This window comes from Gopherus flavomarginatus, chromosome 1 (assembly GCF_025201925.1).
Source record: "Gopherus flavomarginatus isolate rGopFla2 chromosome 1, rGopFla2.mat.asm, whole genome shotgun sequence".
Classification (NCBI taxonomy): Eukaryota; Metazoa; Chordata; order Testudines; family Testudinidae; genus Gopherus; species Gopherus flavomarginatus.
This window is the reverse complement of record NC_066617.1, coordinates 10,143,366-10,167,840: the sequence shown is the minus strand read 5'-3', so window position 1 is coordinate 10,167,840 and position 24,475 is coordinate 10,143,366. Positions and strand designations below refer to the sequence as shown.

The 24,475-nt window shown below is 45.8% G+C and overlaps 1 protein-coding gene across 4 annotated transcripts in view; it reads right to left on the bottom strand.

Annotated features, from left to right (window-relative positions):
* PLXNA4 (plexin A4) overlaps positions 1-24,475 on the bottom strand; it is a 703,772-nt gene that overhangs the window by 336,891 nt on the left and 342,406 nt on the right. For all 4 annotated transcript variants that reach the window (XR_007772140.1, XM_050936769.1, XM_050936771.1 and 1 more), the window contains exon 4: positions 21,933-22,064. Coding sequence is in view for 3 of the 4 variants with exons in the window: in XM_050936769.1 (XP_050792726.1) it covers positions 21,933-22,064 (132 nt within the window). In the remaining variant the exon portion in view is untranslated. The remainder of the gene's footprint in view (positions 1-21,932; positions 22,065-24,475) is intronic.

The window sequence follows — 24,475 nt, the reverse complement described above, 5'->3', positions numbered from 1 at the left end:
ACAGCTGCTGCCTTCCACCCCAGATGCACGTCAGCCGTGGAAAACGCAGTGATGAATCCTGTCTATCTCATAGGGCTCTCATTAATTTTAGGGGAGCTTGAGCACACCAGGGTTGCAGAATCAAGTCTACATGATGTAAAACCCTTTGGGATCCTATGTAAGTGTGCACAGACATATGTTGCAGGCATGTATTTTGGCACATATTTGTCCACCATATTATAAACAAAGACACCTTATACCGTCTAGTTTATCATTTATAAACCATAAGGTTTCTGCTTGAAATACCGGGACCAATTTTCGATCATAGCTCCCTTTCTCTCAATTTCTGGCATACATCTGGCAGACTCAGAGAAGCTGGGAATTTCCTTAGAGTAGGGAAACACGAAGGATCGTACAACATGCAGATTTGCTCCCTGTTTCCCTCCACCATTCATTCAGCCCCCCACATATGGGATAGGGCTGGAACATTGCTACATCTCAGCTATTTCCAGGAGCTGGAAGGAGCTCTCGCAGTCATAGATTTCAAGGCCAGAAAGAACCATTGTGATCACATCTGACCTCCTGCATAGAACAGGCCAGAGAACGTCTCTGAAAAAATTCCTTTTGAACTACATACATCTTTCTTTAAAAATTGCCAATGGTGGAGAATGCACCACAACCCTTGGAAAATTGTTCCAACGGTTAATGACCCTCATTGTTAAACATTTATGCAATACTGCCAGTCTGAATTTGTCTAGCTTCAACTTCCAGGCACTGGATCTCGTTATACTTTTGTCTCTAGTCTAAAGAGCCCAAGATTAAATATATAATCCTCATGTAGGTATTTATAGACCATGGTCAAGTCACTTCTTAACCTTCTCTTTGTTAAGCTAAATAGATTGACCTTCTGGAGTTTATCACCACATGGCAGGTTTTCTAATAATTCATTCTCATGGTTCTTCTCTGAACCCTCTCCAATTTACCAACAGCTTTCCTCAGACAGCTGGGTAAAAGTTAGAGCAGCCCTAAGGGAGCTCTGACTTACACCAGGTAGAAGAAGCAGAGAAGTGTAAAGGTGCCATAAAGCTTTTGCTCCCTGAACCAAGCAGACCTCAGCCAGAGCTGTGGATTGAGCAGATTATAATTCCTCATATTTAATATTAAGCCTGGGGTAAATTTGCACATTTGTTCTTTTCTAGGGTAGGATGGTGGCTAGATATAAATGGCAAACAAAAAATTCATCTCACTGAGATACATGACATGTTTCCGGGTATCTGATCCAGGCCCAAAACAAATACCAATTGTTCAAGAGAATCTCAGCTGCCCAATAAAAAATTGCCCATTGCTTCTGTAGGACTCAGGGGGGGAATTAGGGATGAGCCACCTTCCCACCAAATAATCTCCCCCCATTTTTGCTTTTGAGAAAAACAGACCAAAACCTGCAATTTTTCACCTTGTGTGCAATTTCCCTCCCCCGCTCTCGATACCTGCATCTACGAACTGTCATTGTTAGGGGCGGGAGGAGTCAGAATTAAAAGCCTCAAACATCTTACTGCATCTACCTTTAGGTAGAAAGAATAACCCCCCTAAATCCTTCAGAACAGGTTCCCGTGGGGGCAGGTGGAAGAATCGGTGAATCCAGATGGTTATCTGCTCATGTGATTTTTATGCCACAATTAGCAGTAAATGGATTGATTGTCTGTTTAAAAAAGAAATACAGTCTGATGGAGAAAAGGGAAGGTCGTCTGGCCTGTGTGGGAGTGGGGAGAACCTGTAATAACCTGTCCATGCAACTGGGCTTCTCCTGTGCTACATGCTCCTATTGCCTGACTCTGGCCTCCTGGTAACCTGACCCTGCCTGCCGCCTGACACCTCTCAGTCTGCCCCCTGCATATCTCAGATTCTAACCTCCTGGCATCTGACCCCGCCTGGATTCCAGCTACTGCTCTGATCACTATGTCAAACCGCCCACGTCCTGGCTGGGACAGCCTCCTGAGTCCCTCCCAACCTAGACCCCTAACCCCATCAGAATGCCCACATTGGCAGTGTTCATGAGGCCATCTTAAAGTTGCAGGAACAATATCATGTGACTTAGGTGACAAATCACATTCTGTGTTTAGTCAAAGCAAGCACAGTAGTTCACAAACATTCCATGGGCTGAAGTTTCCCATCAGGGGGTCAAACAACTATGAATAACCACAGAGGCTTGTGCAAATCAAAGCCTGAGGATAAGATGTTAACAGAAAACAAAAGCTAAGTCAATTAGGTAGATGGGAAAAAAATAATTAGCTGGGAATAACGGGTAGGAGTGCAAAGCGCCATTTAACTATTCAAAATAGGGCTGATGTGTCTTGGGCTGTCCCTCTGCGCTACAGTGAATTTCACTGTATAGCAGCACTTCTCGAAGTGGAGGGGTTTGCCGACTGCAAGGACCTAGCCAGAGGCAGGGACAGATTCATAGATTCATAGACTCTAGGACTGGAAGGGACCTCGAGAGGTCATCAAGTCCAGTCCCTTGCCCTCATGGCAGGACCAAATACTGTCTAGACCATCCCTGATAGACATTTATCTAACCTACTCTTAAATATCTCCAGAGATGGAGATTCCACAACCTCCCTAGGCAATTTATTCTAGTGTTTAACTACCCTGACAGTTAGGAACTTTTTCCTAATGTCCAACCTAAATCTCCCTTGCTGCAGTTTAAGCCCATTGCTTCTTGTTCTATCATTGGAGGCTAAGGTGAACAAGTTTTCTCCCTCCTCCTGATGACACCCTTTTAGATACCTGAAAATTGCTATCATGTCCCCTCTCAGTCTTCTCTTTTCCAAACTAAATAAACCCAATTCTTTCAGCCTTCCTTCATAGGTCATGTTCTCAAGATCTTTAATCATTCTTGTTGCTCTTCTCTGGACCCTCTCCAATTTCTCCACATCTTTCTTGAAATGCGGTGCCCAGAACTGGACACAATACTCCAGTTGAGGTCTAACCAGCGCAGAGTAAAGCGGAAGAATGACTTCTCGTGTCTTGTTTACAACACACCTGTTAATGCATCCCAGAATCACGTTTGCTTTTTTTGCAACAGTATCACACTGTTGACTCATATTTAGCCTGTGGTCCACTTTGACCCCTAGATCTCTTTCTGCCATACTCCTTCCTAGACAGTCTCAATTGTTCACCAGTCTCAGCTTTCATGTAAAAAAAGAATTCTCTCACTGTTAGGACTGCGAAGAGAACCTTCAAAATGTGATGGACATCTGCTTGAATTTGCAGTGAGCCTGAAACAATAGCTTTGAGGTGCAAAGTGCCTCAATCATTTCACTGAAATGCTACCAATGATACTTGAAATGCCCACACTGTTAACTGTTTGTCCCAGGGCTCAGAGACGCATGTACGAAAGGGCAGGAGGGATCGTATTACGAAGATTTACACCTGTGTGGAGCATGTCCCGTCCCCCCCAAGGGTGAAGCAAAGGGTGAAATGTTTGGAAAAGGGTAGGTCTTTCTTAACACATGGCAGAGCTACATGGGGGAGAGACTGGATTTATTTTCCAGAAGGCAAGAGCTCAGCTTTCCAGCTGATGAATTGCAGGAAAGGCAGACAGGCCCTCAGCTCCCATATAATTCTCTTCCTGAGTATTTCTGTGCAAGAGTCGTGCCCCCAACTGCTACTCTGCCCAAGATGCCCAGCCCGCTGTCAAAGAAGGGGATTAACGTCAGATGGGTCCCAGCGCAAGGAAATTCTAGAAGTGTCTCTGTTTACCGCCGGCCTGTCTTGGGGACTGGTGTTTCCAATCAATTAGTCATGTCATTGGAGGATTTCTCTGCTAATTATTTGAGTTTATTATTTCTGAAGCCAGTTTACAGTCAGAATTCCAGAGGTCAAATGGGGTCACGAAGCCAATCAGTTCCACATTTTCCTAAGCAAAAAGGCCCAGCGTAATCAGTCACTGCCAAGTGGTTCATAATGACCAACCCACTAGTTAATGGCCTGAGGCGAAAGCCTTAGGGGCAGTTAATGCTCTTAGAGAGCAGGAGAGAGACAGGCTGAAACTAAAGGCAAATGGCCACTTTGGAAGATATTACAGGAGCGACACTGGAAAGGAGGCAGCAGACCCTGCTCAGCCACTTACAGTATCTGTAGATGGGTTTGCTTCTTACGCCAGTTGGCAGGTCAGGGACCCAACCTAGGTTGTTGCTTTGCTTCACCCAACAGCTTCAAGCCATGAGTCTGTCTGGGGATTGGTCCTGCTTTGAACAGGAGGTTGGACTAGATGACCTTCTGAGGTCCCTTCCAATCCTGATATTCTATGATTCTATGATTCCTGGGCTCATTTCCTTGGGGAAGAGGGAAACAAGCAAACTTCTTTGGAAGGGCTTTTCCACTGGAGCCTGATGCAACTGGAACATGCCTGTGGAGTTTGATGGTTTGGGATCCAAGCAGTATAGGGTGTTGCATTTCCAAAGTGCTACACCACGAATGCCCCATTCACACTCCTGTGAAGTGAATCAGTAGCATCCCCATTTTAAAGATGGGGCAAATGCAAGCCAGAGAGGAGAAGTGATTTCCCAAGGTCATACAGCACAAGGACAGGAACTCAGCAACCCACTGGGCCATACACAAATCTCCCATGTAGCCATGAGCTGTGAGCTTTGCCCTCCACTTCTCCCCCCGCATGTGGATTTAATGTTGGCAAAAGGGGTCAGCTTGAGGGCATTTCTACAGGCCAGGGGCAGCACACTGCATGCTTCCCCATGCTGTGGCCCAGCAATGGGTCACACCTCTGCCCTGAAGAAACTACTGTGGAAGGGAGAACAGGAGTACTTGTGGCACCTTAGAGACTAACAAATGTATTTGCATAGAAGGGAGAGTAATTCAGCCTCAAAGGCACCCTGTAGAGGCTGCCAAGCAGGGGGCAAGCAACCCCAAACTCATTTTGCATTGCCCACCAAACGGCCAGCTGCTTCAGTGTGATGATGTTGAGTTTGGAGTTTACCAAACTTTGCAGCTATGATCCAGATGTCAAATCTCTTTTGACCCTACCATCCCCTACTGTGCTGCACGTATTTCAGGAGTGTCCACACAAATACTATAGACAATGAAGCCTTTCAGAGCCTGCTAAAATAAAATTGCTATCCTGCCACAATCACTTTCTCTTCACACACACTCATGCTCCGGTCTCTTTCCTCTGGCTAGATGGCATGACTCCCAGACATCATTCCAACACCAGCTTTACACCTTGGTTTCCTGGCCAAACTGCCTCTTCTCTTTGGACTAGCAACTTCTCTGCCAAGGGATGTGCCTGTTCCACCCGCTTGGATAACAGGTAACACAAGTGATATCTACAGCTCTGTTCCTTCCTGGCCATCACAGGATGTGATTCATGATCAGGTGATACTAAAGGGAAAAATAAGAGGCAGATTTATTGTCCACTTCTGGTCAGGGGGCTTATGGGAAAGGTTTGGAGGACCATCATGACTCGACTGTTGGGAGTTCCCTTGGCTACATGCCTTCACTGCAGTTACCTCAGGGTAGCAACACGCATTAACAGCTACTTTGGGGTCTGCCCTATAGCTAAGGGGGTGCCACCTACCTCGCCTGAGCCTGGGTTAAGTTTGCCATGAAGATGAACGGTAGCCTAGTGAGAGGGCCAGGCACAAAAGCCTGAGGTACGTGTATTGTCGTTGAGAATCACTCCATTCACGTTCCTGTTATACCAGGCATGGGTTAAAGGCTACAGTCTGGGGCAGTGGCTAGTGATCAGAAGGTTCATATCAGAAAGAGCTTCCCAAGGTGTGAATGCTCATCCAAAACTATTACAATGACCTTACATTAATATAGTGTCTTTCACCACCAGACTTTATAAGCTAATACACACATTATGCACAGGGAGTCATTTATCCATCACGGAAATGCAGCCTCCGGGCGGGGGGCGAGACAGCAGCAGTTTAACGCTGCACAGTTAAAGACAGTAGGTAGATAACAATCCCTATATCCAGTTAAAACCACGGCAGGGATTTTAAGGAGGCAGAATGATAATGACTCAAGCTGGCACTGAGCTAGGACAATAGGACTGGTGAGTTTACTCTTTGGAAGAGGGTCATGAAAGCCTTAATGATCAAAATGGTCAAAACCTCTGAAATTTTACACTTGATCCAAAAAATGGTACATGGGGCATTTGATGGACAAATAGCACTGGCATCTGGGACCCTGACTCAGAGAAAAGCAAGCCACATTCTCACCTACCAGATTTCAGAGCAGCAACCGTGTTAGTCTGTATCTGCAAAAAGAACAGGAGTCCTTGCGGCACCTTAGAGACTAACACATTTATTTGGGCATAAGCTTTCCCACGAACGCTTATGCTCAAATAAATCACCTCCCAGAACCACTTTCTGCATCATCTTGTCCCACCCAGTTCTCATCTGTCTCCAGTCAGGGCCGTAACCAGGGTGGGGCACAAAGCTACGGGGTTGGAAAAATGATGAAAAAATTGGTAATGGGCACAAATACGCTTGCTTTTCCCAAGCACTAAAATGCCTAGTTACAGCTCTGTCTCCAGTTACAATCAGAAACTCCATAGAGACATTAAAGTTTAACGCACTTTTTCAAACATTCAAAAAAAAAAAAGAAGAAGATTCAGTTTGAGTTTTGAGTGAAGGTTTTTGCTGGATCTGATTTTATCTGATCCAATATATTAATCTCCAACCATAATTACTATAAGATCAATGAAAGGAGAGCTACAGTGCAGTATTATTAAACTGGGAAGTTGTGTTTACTTTACATTCAAGAGTGGCCAGACACTTTCGCTCACAGAATTACCTTTCCTTTATACGATAACAAAAAAAACAAGAAAGAACAAAAGTAAAGTGTGCATGAGGGAGAGAGCGGTGCGTCTCTCTCCTCAGACCGTCTGCACTGAACTCTGACAACAAAATGGCTACTGAACATAGCACGTGTGAAGGAAGCTTAGAAATTTAAAGGTGCAGTGTATAGATAGTAAAAGGCACCTTACTTTTTTAACTCCATGCACCATAGTAGAACTGGTGTAATGAAATTCTCAGAGGCAATTCTTTTCTTCTAACAAAGGGCACAGGTAGCAAGGTTCAATAACCACCAACGGAAGCAGCTTCCAAGCCCCATTGAAAATGGGAAGAATGTGGGAAACAAGCAGCGCACTCTCTTCCATCCAACTCCCTAAATGATCTGGGTCTCTGATTCAGGAAAGCACTTAAGGACAGGCTTCACTTTAACCATGTACTCAACTACAATTGTGTTGAAATACCTAAAGCCCCTTCCTTGTGGGCACTGGTGCCCTATCCTCCAGGACTGAGTGCAATATCAAAGGGGCGGGGGTGGGGGTTGATTAAGAAATGGTGGTTTGACGTGACCTGAAAACATAAGGCACCTGGGAGGAGGAGACCTGACTGTCAGAGCAATTGGCGGAGACAGATGTTTAATGGAGTCCAGCATTACAGAGCTGCCAGGCTCCTCATGTAATCACCGGCTTCTTAGATTCCCTCTTTTCTCCTCTCTCGGGTCTATTACAGGGTTGGGGGCAGGGGGAGGATGGAGATTTTTAGATTTGCCACTAAATTCCTCAAGATTAGAAGGAGATGGCTTTCGGAGCTGCGCTTAATATGCTGACCTCTTCTCAACTGCAGCCACAAACAGCCAATCTGCCTCCATTTAGAGCCACTGGAAATCCATGAGCGGGAAGAGAGGAGGAGGAGGAGAAGAATTAAAACCAGGCACTTTGGTTCTAACTCCAATGCTCCTTTCAGGGTTCCAAGGTGGTTCAGTCATTTCACAAAACATGCTGAGTGTTTCCACATAGGCCATCCCACAGCAGAGCAAACCCATGGCCCATCTAGCCAAGCAGACTGTCTCTGTCAATACCAGAGAATTTGTAATGCACCTGATCAGGCAACACTACACCACAGAGGAAATGTCTGCTTAACTTTCCAACTGGGGATCAGTTCATGCCCTGAAACAAGAGACTCTACAGCCCTCATGTCCATCCCAGCGAATGGCAGCATTGATTCTATTCTTCTTCATGTGCAATCTAGTTCTTTTCTTGAATCTCAGTAACATCTTGCAGCAGGGAGTTCCTCTGATCCATTAGACATTGTTCTTAGAAAATATTGCCTTCTCCCAGATTAAATCTGTCACCTTTTAATTGCATTGTGTGCCTTCTCTTCCTTGCATTATGGAAAAAAGTTGCCTCTGAACAGCATAAGGAGCAACTATCTTGGAGATGCAAGAATTCTTTTGCAGACCAAGCGCTGAAGGCTTAAATTCAGCATTGGCAGGGGGTTAAGGAAACTAACAGCCATATGAGACTCAAATAGTGCCACAGCTGTTAGTCTTAAAGCATTGGTTATAGACCTAATGCAGCACACTTAGGACAGGAAACAATTACAGTATTGTCATGTGACCACTGTGAGTGAACAAGAATCTTTTAAAGGTAACGACTGTACCAAATGGTATATCACCCTTGAAACAGTCACATCCGAATGGCACAGCAGCGCCCCAAAGACTGCTGCTTTCTACTGCAGCACACAGAGAGGAAGGATGGTGTTAGGTCACAAGTCTGAGACTCCCCTAATTTAATTCCCTGCTTTGCCACAGACTTCTTGTGTGTGCCATGGGCTAGTCACTTAGTCTCCTTGTGCCTCAGTTCCCCCTCTGTACAATGGGGCTCTGTAGATAAAAACGTTAAAGATTGTGAGGAGCCCCATGCAAGTACCTTAGATAGACAGAATCCAATGGCAAAGTTCTAAACATTTTATCATTTTTTTTGTTCTCCCCCGGACTCTCTCCAATTGGTCCACATCTTTCTTAAAGGGTACACTCAGAACTGGACACAGTACTCCAGCTGAGGCCTCACCAGTGCCGAGTGGAGTGGGACACTTACCTCCCATGTCTTACAGGCAACAGTCCTGTTAATGCACCCCAGAATATTAGCCTCTTTTGCAACTGCATCACACTGTTGACTCATATTCAATTTTGCCATCTGCTATAACCCCCAGATCCTTTTCAGCAGTACGACCACCTACCCAGCTGTTCCCCATTGTGTAGTTGTGCATTTGATTTTTAATTACTAAGTGTATTAGTTTCCACTTATCTTTACTGAATTTCATCTTGTTGATTTCAGACCAGTTCTCCAGTTTGTCAAGGTCATTTTGAATTCTAATTTTGTCCTTTAAAGTGCCTGCAACCCCTCCCAGCCTGGCGTCATCGGCAAATTTTATAAGCATACTCTCCACTTCATTATTCAAATAATTAGTGACAATTCTGAATAGCACCAGACCCAGGACTGAACCCTACAGGACCTCACTGGATACACCCTCCCAGTTTGACAGAGAACCATTGATAACTACTCTGAGTACAGACTTTAAAACAGTTATGCACCCACCTTACATTAATTTCATCCAGACCACATTTCTCTAATGTGCTTAGGAGAATGTCATGTGGGATCATGTCGAAAGCCTTACTAAAATGAAGATGTACCCTGTCTACAGCTTGCCCCCATCCACTAGGCCAGTAACCCTAACAAAGAAGGCAGAACCAGATTATGGTCTCTTCGGTCCTGAGCCAGAGCAAATAGGGGGGCCCCGGCTCCAGAGCTTCCACCTATGGTCCCACCCCCGTTCCATTCCTTCTGCCTGCAGCCCTGCCTATGGCCCCACTCCATTCTGCCCCTGCCCCGGTGGACCCGCCCCTGTTCCACCCACGTCCCCACCCCATTTCACCCCTTCCACCGCGGCCCTGCTCCTGTTTCGCCTACAGTCCCACTCCATTCCCCCCCTGCAGCCCCACCCCCATTGACTCCTTTCTGGCCCTCCCTCCCACTGCGGCCCCAAGACCAAAGAAGCACTGTTTCCCTGCCATAGTCCCGGGGCCACAGGGGGAGCGAGAGCTCCTCCAGTCCCAAGGGTTGCAGTGCGGGGTCTGGGCACTAGGACTTCCCTCATCCCGCCTACCCAGTGCTTCTGCTGAGGACCAGTGTCAGGACACTGGGGCTTCCTCTGCCCACCCCATGGCTTTTGCCAAGGCTCCAGGTTTCTGTTGCCCCGCGGTGGATTTCTGCTGCAGCATCCTTTTTCTGGGGTCCCTCAATTGGCTGGGGGCCCTGAGCATGGGCCCCAGAGGCCCATTGGCTAATCTGCCACTGAAAGAAAGAAATTAGGAAGGTTTGTCATGATTTTGACAAATCTTTAACAAATCCTGATGTTTTTGACAAATCCTTGCTGGCTGTTCCTTACAACCCTATTACCCTGTAGGTGCTTACAGACTGATTAATAATTTGTTCCAGTATCTTTCTAGGTATCGAAGTTAGGCTGATGGTCTATAATACCCTGGATACTCTTTTTTCCCCTTTTTAAAGACAGGTGCTATGTTTACCCTTTCCCAGCTCTATGGAACTCAAATATGTTCCATGAGTTCTCAAAGATAATCACTTAGGGCTTGTCTACATTACCCACTGGATCGAAGGGCAGCGATCGATCCAGTGGGGTCGATTTATCATGTCAAAACTAGACGCGATAAATCGACCGCCGGGCACTCTCCCATCGACTCTGGTACTCCACCAGGGCGAGAGGTGCAGGTGGAGTCAACGGGGGTGTGTCAGCAGTCGACTCACCGCAGTGAGTAGATCTAAGTACGTCAACTTCACGTAGCTGAAGTTGCATAACTTAAATCGATTGCCCCAGTGGAGACCAGATCTAAGAGTTCAGATATTGCTTTACCTATTTCCTTATGTACCGTAGGATGAATGTCATTAAACCCTGCAGAACTGAATACATCTAACTTATCTAAATATCCTTTAACCTGTTCTTCCCCTATTTTGGCTTCTGTTCCTTCCCCTTGTTGTTAATATTGTGTTAATTATCTGGTCACAATTTAACTTTCTGATGAATCCTGTTTCAAAATAGTCATTAAACACCTCAGCTTTCTTGATGTCATCAGTTATTAGCTCTTCTTCCCTGCTAAACAGAGGACCTAAAATTTTCCTTGTCTTTCTCTTGCTCCTAATGTATTTATAAAAGCTTTTCTGATTGACTTTTATGTCTCTTGCCAGGAATAACTCATTTTGTGTTTTAGCAGATGGCAGAAGGGGGCAAGAAGTGGAGATGGATCACCTACATCCCTTCATGTAACAGGAGTTCCTTGATGGTCCATTGCTTTTCTGTTAGACCTCAGTTCCATTAAGACCATCATGATTTTTAACCCCCCCTTGCACATTATCTATGTAGATATCTAGCCCCCGGCCCTGTACAACCTGGGAACCCCCTAATCATTAATGGAGTTCATTTCCCCATTGGTGAGCTAAGAAAGTGCCCTTTTGCCCACTTTACACACAGGTAACTGACACACACAAAGACTTGTCCAAGGTCACACAAGAAGTTTGTGACACCACCAGCAATGAAACCCAGCTCTCCTAAGGCCCTGTCTGGTCCTCTAACCACAAGACCAGCCTTCCTTCCAATACACCATGTCTAAAAATACCAGATCCATGAATAAATAGAAAACTTCAATTCATCCCCTTTCCTCAGCACCAAATTTGCTTGAAAAAGCATTCCTTTGGCAACAAAGAGCTACATCCAAGCGCAAAAAGGCTACAGATGAGGCCACCAAACACAGCGATGAAATTTCAAACACAAATGCTACCCTGCAGGACTGAGCAAAGAAACATGACCCAACAGCCACTGGAATCTCTTCTCCTCCTTTGAATGGGACAGTCTGTGCATCTCAACTCGCTCCGCTCACTGCCCATGGGACCTGTACTCAGCCCCATTCAGGCTCCGAAACAGAGCAGGCAGCACAGCCCAGGGAACCCCAAAGCACTGGCTGCTCCTTCAATGTCTGCATGCTGGCAGCAGAAGAGTTAAAACCAGGCTAAATTATGACTGTTTGCCATAATATGCATTGTGCTGATAAAGAAATTATTTCAAGAGAGTCAGCAGCTCAATATGCTGCTGTTTTGCCTTTGGGCCAGAGAGCTTTTATCGTTCTTGGCCAAGAAATACAGGCAGACTTGATCTACGCACGCACCTGATGCCTTTCGCCTTTTCAGCTTAGTGCTAGGCCAGTGTGATGCTGACTCTGTCATTTCTTTGAAGGGATCCACCTGATCTTATTGAACAGATACCTAATGAGGCAAAGGGGAGGGCAGGGGAAGGCTGAGAGTTGGCACTTAACGTATCGCTAAGCGTTATGGCTGGGGCTGGTAGAGACAGAAGAAAAGAGTGAGAGATAATACAAATCACACCAAACCTTTGCTGAAAACTGGGACCAAACTCAAACCATCTTCAGGGAACTTTCACCTCCTACCCCCTTGTCCATTGTTTCTGGCCTGGGCTGGGAGCAGATCTGCCCAATTACAGAAAGAACATCTCTCCTTCCTTCGGATTTTATCACAAGCTTTGTGATATTTGATTTTTTTTCTTAAAACATCAACTGCCAGAGTCATGGGATAACAGGAGAATCTCAGCTTTCATTTTTAAGATAAGTACATTTCTAGGTCTCATGCCTGTGGAGAACTGGGAAATGTGACCCGAGTGTAATCTAAGGGCTCAGAAACCGGAATCCAAATAAAAAGAAATCCAATTAAAAAAAAATCTTATGATTTTTAAGCTAATCTTGTTATTTCTGGAAACTGACTAGTGATTTTGGAACACCTGGGATTATAGCAATACTATTGAGGAGACCTATATGGAATAACTCACAGATTTCAAATTTTCCATTTGTTGGTATTGTTTCATCTGCGAGAGACAGTGGGGATTGCAGCGTATGATGTAGATGGTTTGCAATGTCCCATGTGACTGAATAGGCCAATCCGAGATTTGCATGATCTTTGGCAGTTATTGCAAATGTCTGTTTCTTGGCTGGGAGCTGCTTGCTTCCTACAGACTTTTTCTCTTCAAGCTGTAGGAGCCAGCTCCTGCCATGGACTTTGATACCCTGATGGAGACGATGGAGCCACTTGTTATGATCACTTGCCAAGACTTCCCATTGGTCAGGATCAATTCCAAATTCCTTTATATCTCACTTGCATGTGTCTTTCTAGCGAAGCATGGGATGTGCTGTTCTTGTACTCTCTGATAGCTTCCTGTATAGCATGTCCTTGGGTATGCAGCCATCTTCCAACTTACTCAGATGGCCCAGCCCACAAACTTGTCTTTGCTTGATCAGATCTGTCACACTTGGTAAATTTGCCCTTTGAAGAACCTCTGTGTTGGTAACTTTATCCTGCCATTTGGGGTTGAGTATGCGGCGTAAACAGCGTAGGTGGAAACTGTGCAACCTTTTCTCCTAGGAGCATAAGTTGTCCATGTTTCCCTACCATACATGAGAGTGGTGAGGATGCAGGCTTGTTACACTAGCATTTTGGTCTTAATGGTCAGCTTTGGGTTGTTCCATGCTCTGTTAGTTAGTCTGCTGAAGGTGGTGGCAGCCTTTCCAATGAGAACATTTAGTTCTTCATCCAGTGAACAGTTGATGGTCACTGTAGAATCTAAACAGCTGAACATCTGGACTACTTCTAGCTGGTTTGCATTTAAGATAATTGAAGGATCTTGTGGAACCCACTGTCCTAGTACAACCATTTTCTTGATGCTGATGGTGAGAGTAAATGCCTGACAGGCACTTGAAAGGCAATCCATGAGTTCTTGTAGTAGATCTTCACTGTGGGCTATGAGGACAGCATCATCAGCGAATAGAAGTTCCCTGATTAGCACCTTTCTGACTTTAGTCTTTGACTTAAGTCAGGACAGGTTAAAGAGTTTCCCATCTGATCTTGTGTGGAGACACACTGCATCTTTCATGTCCTTAAACGCACAGTTCAAGTGTACCGAGAAGAAGATTCCAAAGAGTGTAGGGGCAAGAACACATCCTTGCTTCACTCTGCTTTTCATCTCAAAGCTGTCTGAAGTGGACCTGTCAAACTGGACAGTTGCTCTCATGTTGTTGTGGAATGAACATATAAGATTTAACAGAGTTGGTGAGCATCCTATCTTTTCTAGTATTGCAAACAGACATGCTCTGCTGATTGTGTCGAATGCTTTGGTTAGGTCCACAAGGCAATGTACAATGGTCAGTTTTGCTCTCTGCACTTTTCTTGCAGTTGACACAGAGAAAATATCATGTCTCTAGTTGATCTTCCAGCCCTGAATCTGTACTATGATGAAGCAAGTGAATCTGTACTATGATTCAGGGTAGACAAGATTTGCCAGCTGTTGTAGGCCAAGAAACTAGAAACATTCCATATAGTTTAAAATAATTGAAATCTTATGCATAGGCTATATTTGAAGAAACTAATTAATGAAGAAACTAATAGGCTCTAGACTGGTCCAGATCAACACCTCAGTTAACTCAAGTGGGCGGACATTGTGACATCAGAAGTTACTCAATCAATCACCACCTTATTCTCTACAGCTAATTTGCATGCAGCTATTCTATTGGCTGTAATGACTCAGTGGTATTACTACATCTCATGAGGCACGTAAGCATCAACCTTCCCTATTTTGCTGATTGGGAAGCAGACACCAAGAGGCTCATGATACAGAAGCTGGTCCAATAGAAGATATTACCTCACCCACCTTGTCTCTCTAATATCCTGGGACCAACATGGCTACAACACCGCATACTTTTAATAAATCTGTTTTCAGACAGAGCATACCTTCAGCAGTCCCACCTCAGTGATTTTGTTAAATTCCTTTTAAAACATATTTTATATGAGTATCTCATACTGCTGTGCCAATATTTAGAAGATCCTAGGCCATGCATCAGCCCTGGTGCAGCCCAGACACCTACTTCTCATCCACACGTTCCTGTCTGCAACCATTTTAACTTCAGCTTTGCTGCTGCTGCTGGTGGTGGTCATAAAGAGGTTACTCACTAGTAATCAGAGTTCTTCGGGCTGACCTCTGCAGAGTCCCACTCTTGACATGTGCCATCCTAAGAGTGGGGATGCGCAAAGGTTGTTTCAAAGAACAACAGCCAATTGCAACTGAGCTGCTCCCAGAGAAATGCATTAGAGTAATGTCATCCCAATAGTCCATGAGACAGGAAGTGAAATGTCAAGAGTGCAATTGACTCAAATGCACCAAGTAAACAAATTTTAAAAAATAAGAGGGGGAGGGAGAAACACCCTCTCCATTTTCTTGTCATATAGAGGTTACTTGGCAACAGTAAGTACAGTATTTGCCAACCATTACTGGTTCTGAGAATGCAGTATTTGCCAACCATTACTGTTCAAAAATCATGAATCAGCTCCCTTCCCCAAATCATGAGACTGATTAAAAAATCATGAGCTTTGAACATTAATAAGCGTAGGGTTCTTGTTACCGGTCTTCTGATTTTTTAACCCTTCAGTTTCATGTTTCCCAGCCCTTCTCTGTGAACTTGATGTCTAGAAATGTAATTTCTGTTTAAAAAGAAAGTTGAGATAATCATGTAATCACATGACTCCAGGAGCTTGGGGCTTTATGAAACAATACCAAATATCATGAGACGCACAAGAGTTGGCAACACTGATATGGCAATATGATTTTTGGCTTCACTGTCTCCTTTCGAATAACATGCCTGAGCACACAGTGTGACAACCCAGATTAGAATCCAAGAGTTCCTGGCTCCCAGTCCTGGGCTCAGACTGCTAGACCACACCGTCACCTGAACACTTCTGCTTGAAGGAGGTGTGGAGACATCCTCAGCAAGCAGATCAGAACGGAGATGGCTCACAGAAGAGGGCAGAATGGAGGTGTGTGGGGGATGAGAGGCTGCCTCAAGTAAACCCTACAGTACCAAGATCAGAAGTGGGCAGTGAAACGGAGAGGAAATGAGAGATTGGATATAGACAGGGATAGAGGTAAAGGGACGACGAAGCATTTGGACTAGGGTCCCAATCTTGCAAGCTACTCCATACAGACAGCCCCCTATGAACACCCTGTAAGTCAATAGGACTCTTAGCAGGGGTCCACCCATGGGGAGCAGCTCATAGGATCAGGGCCTTAATGCGGAAGGAGAAAGGACGGCAGTGAAGGGGCTTGAGGAAGGGAGGTGAGCTGGCTGGAAACGGGAGAAGAAGCAGGAGAGGGGTAAGAGGTTCTGTGAGCCTGATTCCCCACTGCCTTGCATGGCTCCCATTCTGCTCTGAAAGCACTTTACGCCCACTTTGCACAAGCATAAATGACTGCACAAGGCACTGCAGAATCAGGCCATGTGGGTGTATGTCTCTGTGTGTGTATGTGAGAGAAAGACTGATGACTCTCATGTACCGAAATTCCAATCACCGCGGTGGAATGTCTCCATACACTGAAATTGCTGATAAAAACCTGCCAAACTGATGGGGGAGTTGGAAGGGGGAGGAGGTGTCATCAAGACAGATAAGTGAGGAAATGACACCTCTGAGCAGCAGCTTTCCTGTCAGCACCTCACAACGCCTCCCATTCACGGAGAAGCAGCCACCCCGCTCATAAGTCACTCGGTGCCCTTTGTGAATCCTTAGACTAAATGGCAGATTTCATGATAAATCATGACAGATCCGCCATACACACCAATCCTACCCACTCCAGGGACAGGCACTTGAAACATATGTTTTCACTGCTTTATTATACAGCTGCAACTTGGTGAAATAATGGAGCCTTTGCGGCTCTCCTTGATCTTTTGGTTACAAATCAATCTCTCTCTCTCTCTCTCTATCACTCTCTCCCTATTTATATTTATATAGAGTGGAGCCCTTCTGCTGCATCCCGTTCCTAAGCCCACGGGTGCCTCCGACCGTGCCGACAAGTCCTGGTTGTCACGTCTGAGCATACAGAGTTGCTGCTTGAAAGGAACATGCTGGTATCGGTCACAGAAGGCAAGCTTAGAGCCAGGCCTGCTCTTTACTTTGAATCTAGGCAGCACATGGCACTGTTGTCATTGAGCCACCTACCTTCCTGCCCCCACAAAAAGCCCTAACCGCACGCTGAAAACAAAGACAATTAGGTGCTGTGATAGCACATGAGCATACTGGGGGGGCCTTCTCAGAGCACCGTCTAATAGAGCAAGGGGCTAGGAAACAGGACTCTCAGGGCTGGTTTATACTGAGTATTTATACAAGTGCAGCTGCACTGCTCTGAGCCCGGAGAATGGGGCCGCACGTCTCCACGCGGGGCTGGAGCAGAGAGGCTACCGTGGTACAAGTATCTCCCTTAGTTCCCGTGCCCAGCTCAGCCCCTGGCACCGGCAGAAGGTGGCAAGAGAACATGAGTAACTTCTCTTTTGTTTTCTAAAGCTTTGCGGTTCGCTTTTAACCCCAGAATCATGTGTCAGCCAGAAAAGCTAGAATCTCCCACAAGCTGCAGGACTTTAAGTCCGAGCCATAAGACACAGGCTCTTCTGAACGACTGGCTCTCGTTTACCATCTCTCGGTAGACTCCGAGCTGTTTTCAGCTCCAGAATAATAAGATCCTGTTTTTAAAGAGTTTTTCATCCTAAAGGATCTCAACGTGTTTTATATGGAGAGGAATCACTTCACCCACCCATGATCTGCAGCTGCCCCTGGAATGTCAGGGTTGAGCATCATGGCCCCAACACTGCAAAGCACTTAAGCGGTGTTTAACTTGACGCATAGAAGTAGTCCCAGTGGCTATTCGTGTGCTTAACATTAAGCACGTGCCTACGTGAGGGACTGAATCAGGGCCTTACAGCATAAAGCAACACTGCGGAACAGTTCAGGACAGGCCGTGAAGAGGAATACTATCCCCAACTACAGCCGCAAGGAGGTTTGGGGAGGCAGGAAGTAATGACCTGAGTGGGAATCTAGCCCTGGCACTGGAGCTCATGCGCATGCTGTCATGTGATACCAGGGAAAGTTTAGGGACGGAGCTGAGCTAATAAAGCTAACCATTAGCTGAGCCAACTCAGCTCCTGGCCAACTCTCGACCAGGCTTGGAAATGTCAGCTTACGTTGTTGGGCCCATTTTCCCCCTTACTCTCGGGGAGAAATCTCACCTCCGGTTCTGCACAGGCCTGAAGACGCCAGGAGCACTTTGTGGGCACAACCCAGGCAGTTTATATGCAGCACAATTAACAGTATCTTGAGAATCTCTATGAAAAACAAATACCCACCACAGCCACAGGAATTGCTCTCAACCCCCACCCCACCCCAGCCCATCCTTCTCTCTGCCCAGCCCTTGCAAATGCTAATTCATTTCAGCACCTGAAGTGCAAGATATCATGAGCATATAGGGAACGTCCTTACTAGGGTAGTTATGCTGTCACCGGCACGGCTGGCTGCCCTACAGAAAGCATCAGGGACAGGCACTGGCTTATGTTGCTTTGAATGTTTCACCAAATCAGATCATATATAAAATAAAAACACCCTGTGCTCTGTTGGCTACCCCTAATAGCTTGGCCACCCTCAGCGCTGTAAGACAGGGACAGTGGTTTGATATAGTTTAGGGCCAGGACTCCTAGGTTCTATTCTCAGCCCTATCACCACCCTGTATCCCTAAACAGGCCACTTCACCTTGTTTAGCTCCAGTTTAGCCATGTGTCATATGGATCTGGCAATGCTGCCATGAGCTAGGTGGCACAGCTGGACAACACTCCAGCAACATTATCTTTGATATTTCAAAGTCTGACAAAAAATGAGAAAAAATATTGATGAGACATGCAACCCCTGTGATGCATCGTTAAATGACTATAACCCTTAGTCGATGGGGACCACATCCTGAAAGAAATCTTTCCCAAACTCTCTCTTCTGGCCTTCAGACAACCCTGCAGCCTCCCCAAGCTCATCATCAGAAGCAAGCTCCTAGAGATCATGACCCACCAACTCACTCTGACAGAACAACAGATGCAAAACCCATACACATATCTCCACTGCTACCAAGATCAATAACCCTCCACAACACACCTTTCAACATCCATGGGTCCTATACAGGCCTATTGTTGTACAGACAAAACTACACAGGGTCTTTTCAGGGGGCAAGACAAAGATACCACATTTATTATGATAACAATTTGATTTATGACTAATAACTAATATCTTAATTCTTATACACACACATTATACCTAATACCTATACACACACACACACACACATCCATCAGATGTTCTGCAGCTGCTGCATAGTTACCAGTCCTGAAGATAGCTTAAGTTCATAGCTTGATTTTGTAGCTTGGGTTCGTAGCTTGTAGCGGCTAACTGGCCAGGAAAACCGGGCACAAAGACAAGCTGGATGTCCGTTGGGCAGGCACTGATGTCCTTCCATGTTGGCAGCAGAATGTTACCCAGAGTCTCTCATCTTACCCTTCTTTTTTATAGGCTTTTAGTTTGGATTCAAAGTCTATAGGTCTTGCTGTGTCACGCTGCCTCTGGGTTTGGATTGAACACTCTTCAGTTGCAGGCATGACTTTCAGCCTTGAACCTGGCTTTGATCTTCCTTCTGTTGTTCTGTTGTCCTTTTCTTTTTAGAGTGGATGCTTCTTACTTTGTTTAGGGCTGTTGTCTAGGTCTTCAGCCGTTGGTATTTGAACTTTATCTCATCAGGACAGGCTGGGGCTGGAGGTTGATTCTGTCATCCATACATACCTCATTCACACATCTAAACTGAACTAATAAGATTACAGTAGGGTTTGCAAAAATGAAGGTTGGAGCTTTTACAAAATGGAGTGAGTGTTTTAAAATGGGGTTTGAATTACAATATGGAACAGAAGTTACAGTGTAGGCAAGTGTAGTGTGGATGGTGAACAGAAGTTACATTAATAAATTAAAAACAATTTCATGTATCAGTTCTACACTATTACCACATGGGATATACCTCATTCAGTGCAGTACACGCCGCAATAACAACTATGTGAGTGAAACCAGGCAATCAATGTGCTCTCAGATAAACTCACACAGAAAAATCATAAAAGACGCGAACACTATATCACCTGTGGGCAAACACATCTCATAAAGAGATCACTCTGTACCTGACCTCTCAGTCCTCGTCCTCCAAGGAACCCTGAACAACACCTTCAAAACATGAGGAGGTTAAATTCATAACCTTGCTGGACACTAAAAATCATGGACTTAATAACGATACTGGATTTATGGCATATTGAAACAATCTGTTACCCACTAACCTTCCCTTTTTGTCCTACGACTGCAGAGGTGTTAAAAGGCCACTGTAGCTACTTATGCTAAACAATCTGCTCGAGGTTGTATTTACCTGTGACCCTCCGAGTACCTTTCCCAGACCTGAAGAAGAGCTCTGTGTAGCTTGAAAGCTTGTCTCTCACCTTGTTTTCTAATATCCTGGGACCAACATGGCTACAACAACACTGCAAATATTGACAACATTTAAGTACAATATTTATATTGTATAATTATTTTATAATTATATAGTAAAAATGAGCAAGTCGGCAATTTGTCGGTAACCGTGTGCTGTGACATTTTTGTATTTTTATGTCTGATTTTGTAAGCAAGTAGTGTTTAAGTGAGGTGTAATTGGGGGTACAAAAGACAAATCGGACTCCTGAAAGGGGTCCAGTAGTCTGGAAAGGTTGAGAGCCACTGTCTTACAGCGCCAGTTATGGTGGCTTGGCTGGTTAGCTCAAGCAGTAGCAGCTCTGAAGGTCTCTGGTTCAGTCCCTAGTTTGCAGGCCAGGATAGGGGTACCCACATAAAGAGGGCTTGCTTGGGAGGAAAGTGGATGTCAGGCTGCTAGAGAGGGGAAAGAGAGAGCTGGAAAGTACCAGAGGAAGGAAGGTCTGCTCCCTCCAGGAGGCTGTTGGCTATTGGTGCGTGCAGAGTGACCCCGGGACAGGGAGAGGGCTAAGGGAGGCTTTCAAAGCACACACTGTGTCTGACTCCTGAGTGGCTGGGAGTAGGGAACTGGGCAGGAGGGGAGACTGAAAAGGAATTCTGCTGAATGGAAAGAATTAGCAAAGCACGTCCTACCCAAAGGGACTTGCACCCCCCAGGTGACTGGCAGTGGACTAGGAACCCCTACAGGCAGCTGATTTGCCAGCTGGTTGTCACTGTCACCATCTGAGGGCTGCTAGGTGGCCTCCATGAAATGAGTCAGTGGCTCCCAGAATGCAGAAAACCCTATCCCCATTGGCACCAATTGGCACCCTTGCTGGCAGTCTCCAGTCCCACTAAGAGCCATCTAGTGGCAAGCAGAGCATGAGCGTTCCTTTATCACACAAAGGACCAATGATACATTTTCCCTTTCTCATGCTTTCCAGATGGTGATCTCAAAGAGCTTTACAAGCCTGCCCAGCTCCACTGATTGTGATTGGTTAAGCCCCTGTCCTAAGCTATGGGCGCATTAGAAAACTTCATACAACCTCCCCACCCCCAAAACCTCATAACGCACAATGGACTTCAAGAGCTCTGGGAGATTAGCGTTGTGCCCAGGCACCCAATATAAACCCCTAGAACTCTCAACAACAATACACCGCAGCAGCCCTGCAATCTCCCACACCCAGCAAGGCAAGCCCCCTCCATAGGCCTGGAAGGGAAGGTGGCTGGAAGCAGGTGGAGTTCTCACCCTGGATGACAAATTGTTCCCTTCCTGATGTCTGGTTTTATTGGTACTTTAAATAACAACACAACATAAACTTCTGCCTAAACTTTCACCTCTAGTATGGCTGGTTCTGAGATTTCCCCCACAGAACATCTTTGCCCCAAACTCTAGTTCCCTCTGCCCAATAGAGGTCCCAGCCCCTCGTATATTCTACTTGAAGCAAAAAGAACGTACCTGCTAGTATAATTCAGTGCTGCTACTGCACTCTTCAGTGCCGGCCCACTATAAATATCAGTTCAATCGTTTCTAAACCCAACATATCACAAGATGCTCCCTGAAGCCTCAGCATCTCTTTAGTGGCTGCACTTGCTGCTTCAGACACTCGGGTGCCAGTCGGCCAGCCACAGAATCAAGGCTTTCAAAGCATCGCAAACAACCTGGGAGGCTTACCTGCTTCTCAGACATGATGTACAGGTGCTCGTGATCCACTGAAAAGGCCATGTCCCGTAATATGGGGCCGGTGTCCACTACCTGCACGATCTCATACTCCAGGGCACCATTGGTGGGGCCATCTACGCGGATCTGCAAAGCAAAGGCAAATGGGGAGAGAGAACATGAGTGTCTTCCCTTCCTGGTACAGGGTTTGTAAGCCAATCAGTGGGCTATGAATTAGTAGCTCACTCCACCATGGAAATATAGATCACTCCAGGGGAAGCTGCCATCACAGCCCAAACATTGCTAGTCTTGTTCCTTGCATTCCCAGCCAAAGGCTAATACTAGGAGCCAACCCTTGTCCAGGACATCCCGGAGGGATGGGTAATTTATGTAACAATCTACGAGGATGGTCCTAGGTACGTTTCACCTCACAGAAGGTTCCCAGCTGTGGGGCTTGCATGGAGGAGCAGAGGTAAAGGTAAAATAATGCTTTAGTAAGTTTCCTATTGGGTTAGAGGTGGAACATCTCCATGTGAATGGATATTTCTCCTTTAGCCAGCAGGTGGCACTACAAGAAATTGCAGACATTGGGTTTCGTGGGATAATCTATCCACACACACGATGTGCCTCCATCCTTAAACACCATCCAGGCCCCAGAGTGAGAGTACTGCACAGGAAAGGCAAGGACAGGGTTGCCCACGGACTCCTTCCCGTGACGTAGTCCCCACTGGCAAAAGATGCACTGAGATAAGGCCCTGTAGCACCATAGGGCTGTCATTTCAACTGCACATTGTGATTCAGATCTAGCTGCAAGCCCACAGCTGCTTAGAAACTCCTCCAGCAAACACACACACAGCTCACAGCCCTCTCCCGATATGCACACACCTACACCCACTACCTACACACACACACACCCCGTTCCCCATACACACACTCCTGCAACATAGGATCACCCTCAGAACCATGCTCACGGCAGTACGCCCACCCAGTAAGCCCAGTAAGTGCTTATCCAAACTGAAGAGGTGCTGGGACCGCACAGACCATGGGCTCCGAGGCACAAGGTTTAGCTCCAGGGCACTCTCTATTTGGATGGGCTTTTCTTGCATGCCTAGGTGCCCATGTTGAGCCCATAATCATAGCATCAGTGATGGACACTGAAGTGCCAGTGTCTTAAAAGGCCGAACGGAGACATAGCGAGTTACTACAGAGAATTCTTTCCTGGGTGCTGACTGGTGAGTCTTGCTCACATGCTCAGAGTTTAACTGATCGCCATATTTGGGGTTGGGAAGGAATTTTTCTTCAGGGCAGATTGGCAGAGGCCCTGGAGGTTTTTCGCCTTCCTCTGCAGCGTGGGGCATGGGTCACTTGCTGGAGGATTCTCTGCAGCTTGAGGTCTTCAAACCACGATTTGAGGACTTCAATAGCTCAGACATAGGTTAGGGGTTTGTTATAGGAGTGGGTGGATGAGATTCTGTGGCCTGCATTGTGCAGGAGGTCAGACTAGATGATAATAATGGTCCCTTCTGACCTTAAAGTCTATGAGTCTATGAGTCTATGAGACACGAGTCTTAACACAGAGACAGCATCCCAACCCAAACGTTATGATCTGACAATTTTATCCGGAGAGGGCAGGAGATTTTAAAAGTGGCCACCTGAGGATGCAGATGGGTGAGGCTGGACGTGTGGGGCTGGATATTTGAGACCAAACCTCTCAAGTATCAAAACCACAGCGACCCTGTAATAGCAGCAGCTTATTACTCAACCAATCTGCTCTGTGTGTGTTCAGTGTATGTTTGCTCTGCAGGCCCAAAAGAACTATGAGAGGGAGACCTGCATGCCTTTCCTCCTGCTGCATCAGCAGCGTATGGTTGCCAGGGGGTTGCCAGGTCTCATCTAGGGCATGTCCTGCAAACCTTTTGTTACTGGTGATGATGCCAGGGAGTGCCAGCAATGCCTCTCTGCCATGTACATTGGCCAAACTGGACAGTCTCTACGCAAAAGAATAAATGGACACAAATCTGACATCAGGAATCATAACATTCAAAAACCGGTAGGAGAAAACTTTAATATCTCTGGTCACTCAATAACAGACCTAAAAGTGGCAATTTCAACAAAAAAAACTTCAAAAACAGACTCCAACGTTAAGCTGCAGAACTGGAATTAATTTGCAAACTGGATACCATCAGATTAGGCCTGAATAAAGACTGGGAGTGGTTGGGTCATTACAAAAACCTAAATTTAATTTCCCCAATACTAATTTCTCCCTACTGTATTCACATCTTCTTGTCAACTGTCTGTAATGGGCCACTCTCTTCCCACTTCAAAAGTTATTTTTCCTCCCTTGGTATCCTGCTGTTAATTGATTTATCTCGTTAGACTGACCTCACACTTGGTAAAGCAACTCCCATCCTTTCATGTATTTATACCTGCTCCTGTATTTTTCACTCCATGCATCTGATGAAGTGGGTTCTAGCCCACGAAAGCTTATGCCCAAAATTAATTTGTTAGTCTCTAAGGTGCCACAAGGACTTCTCGTTGTTTCTGCTGATACAGACTAA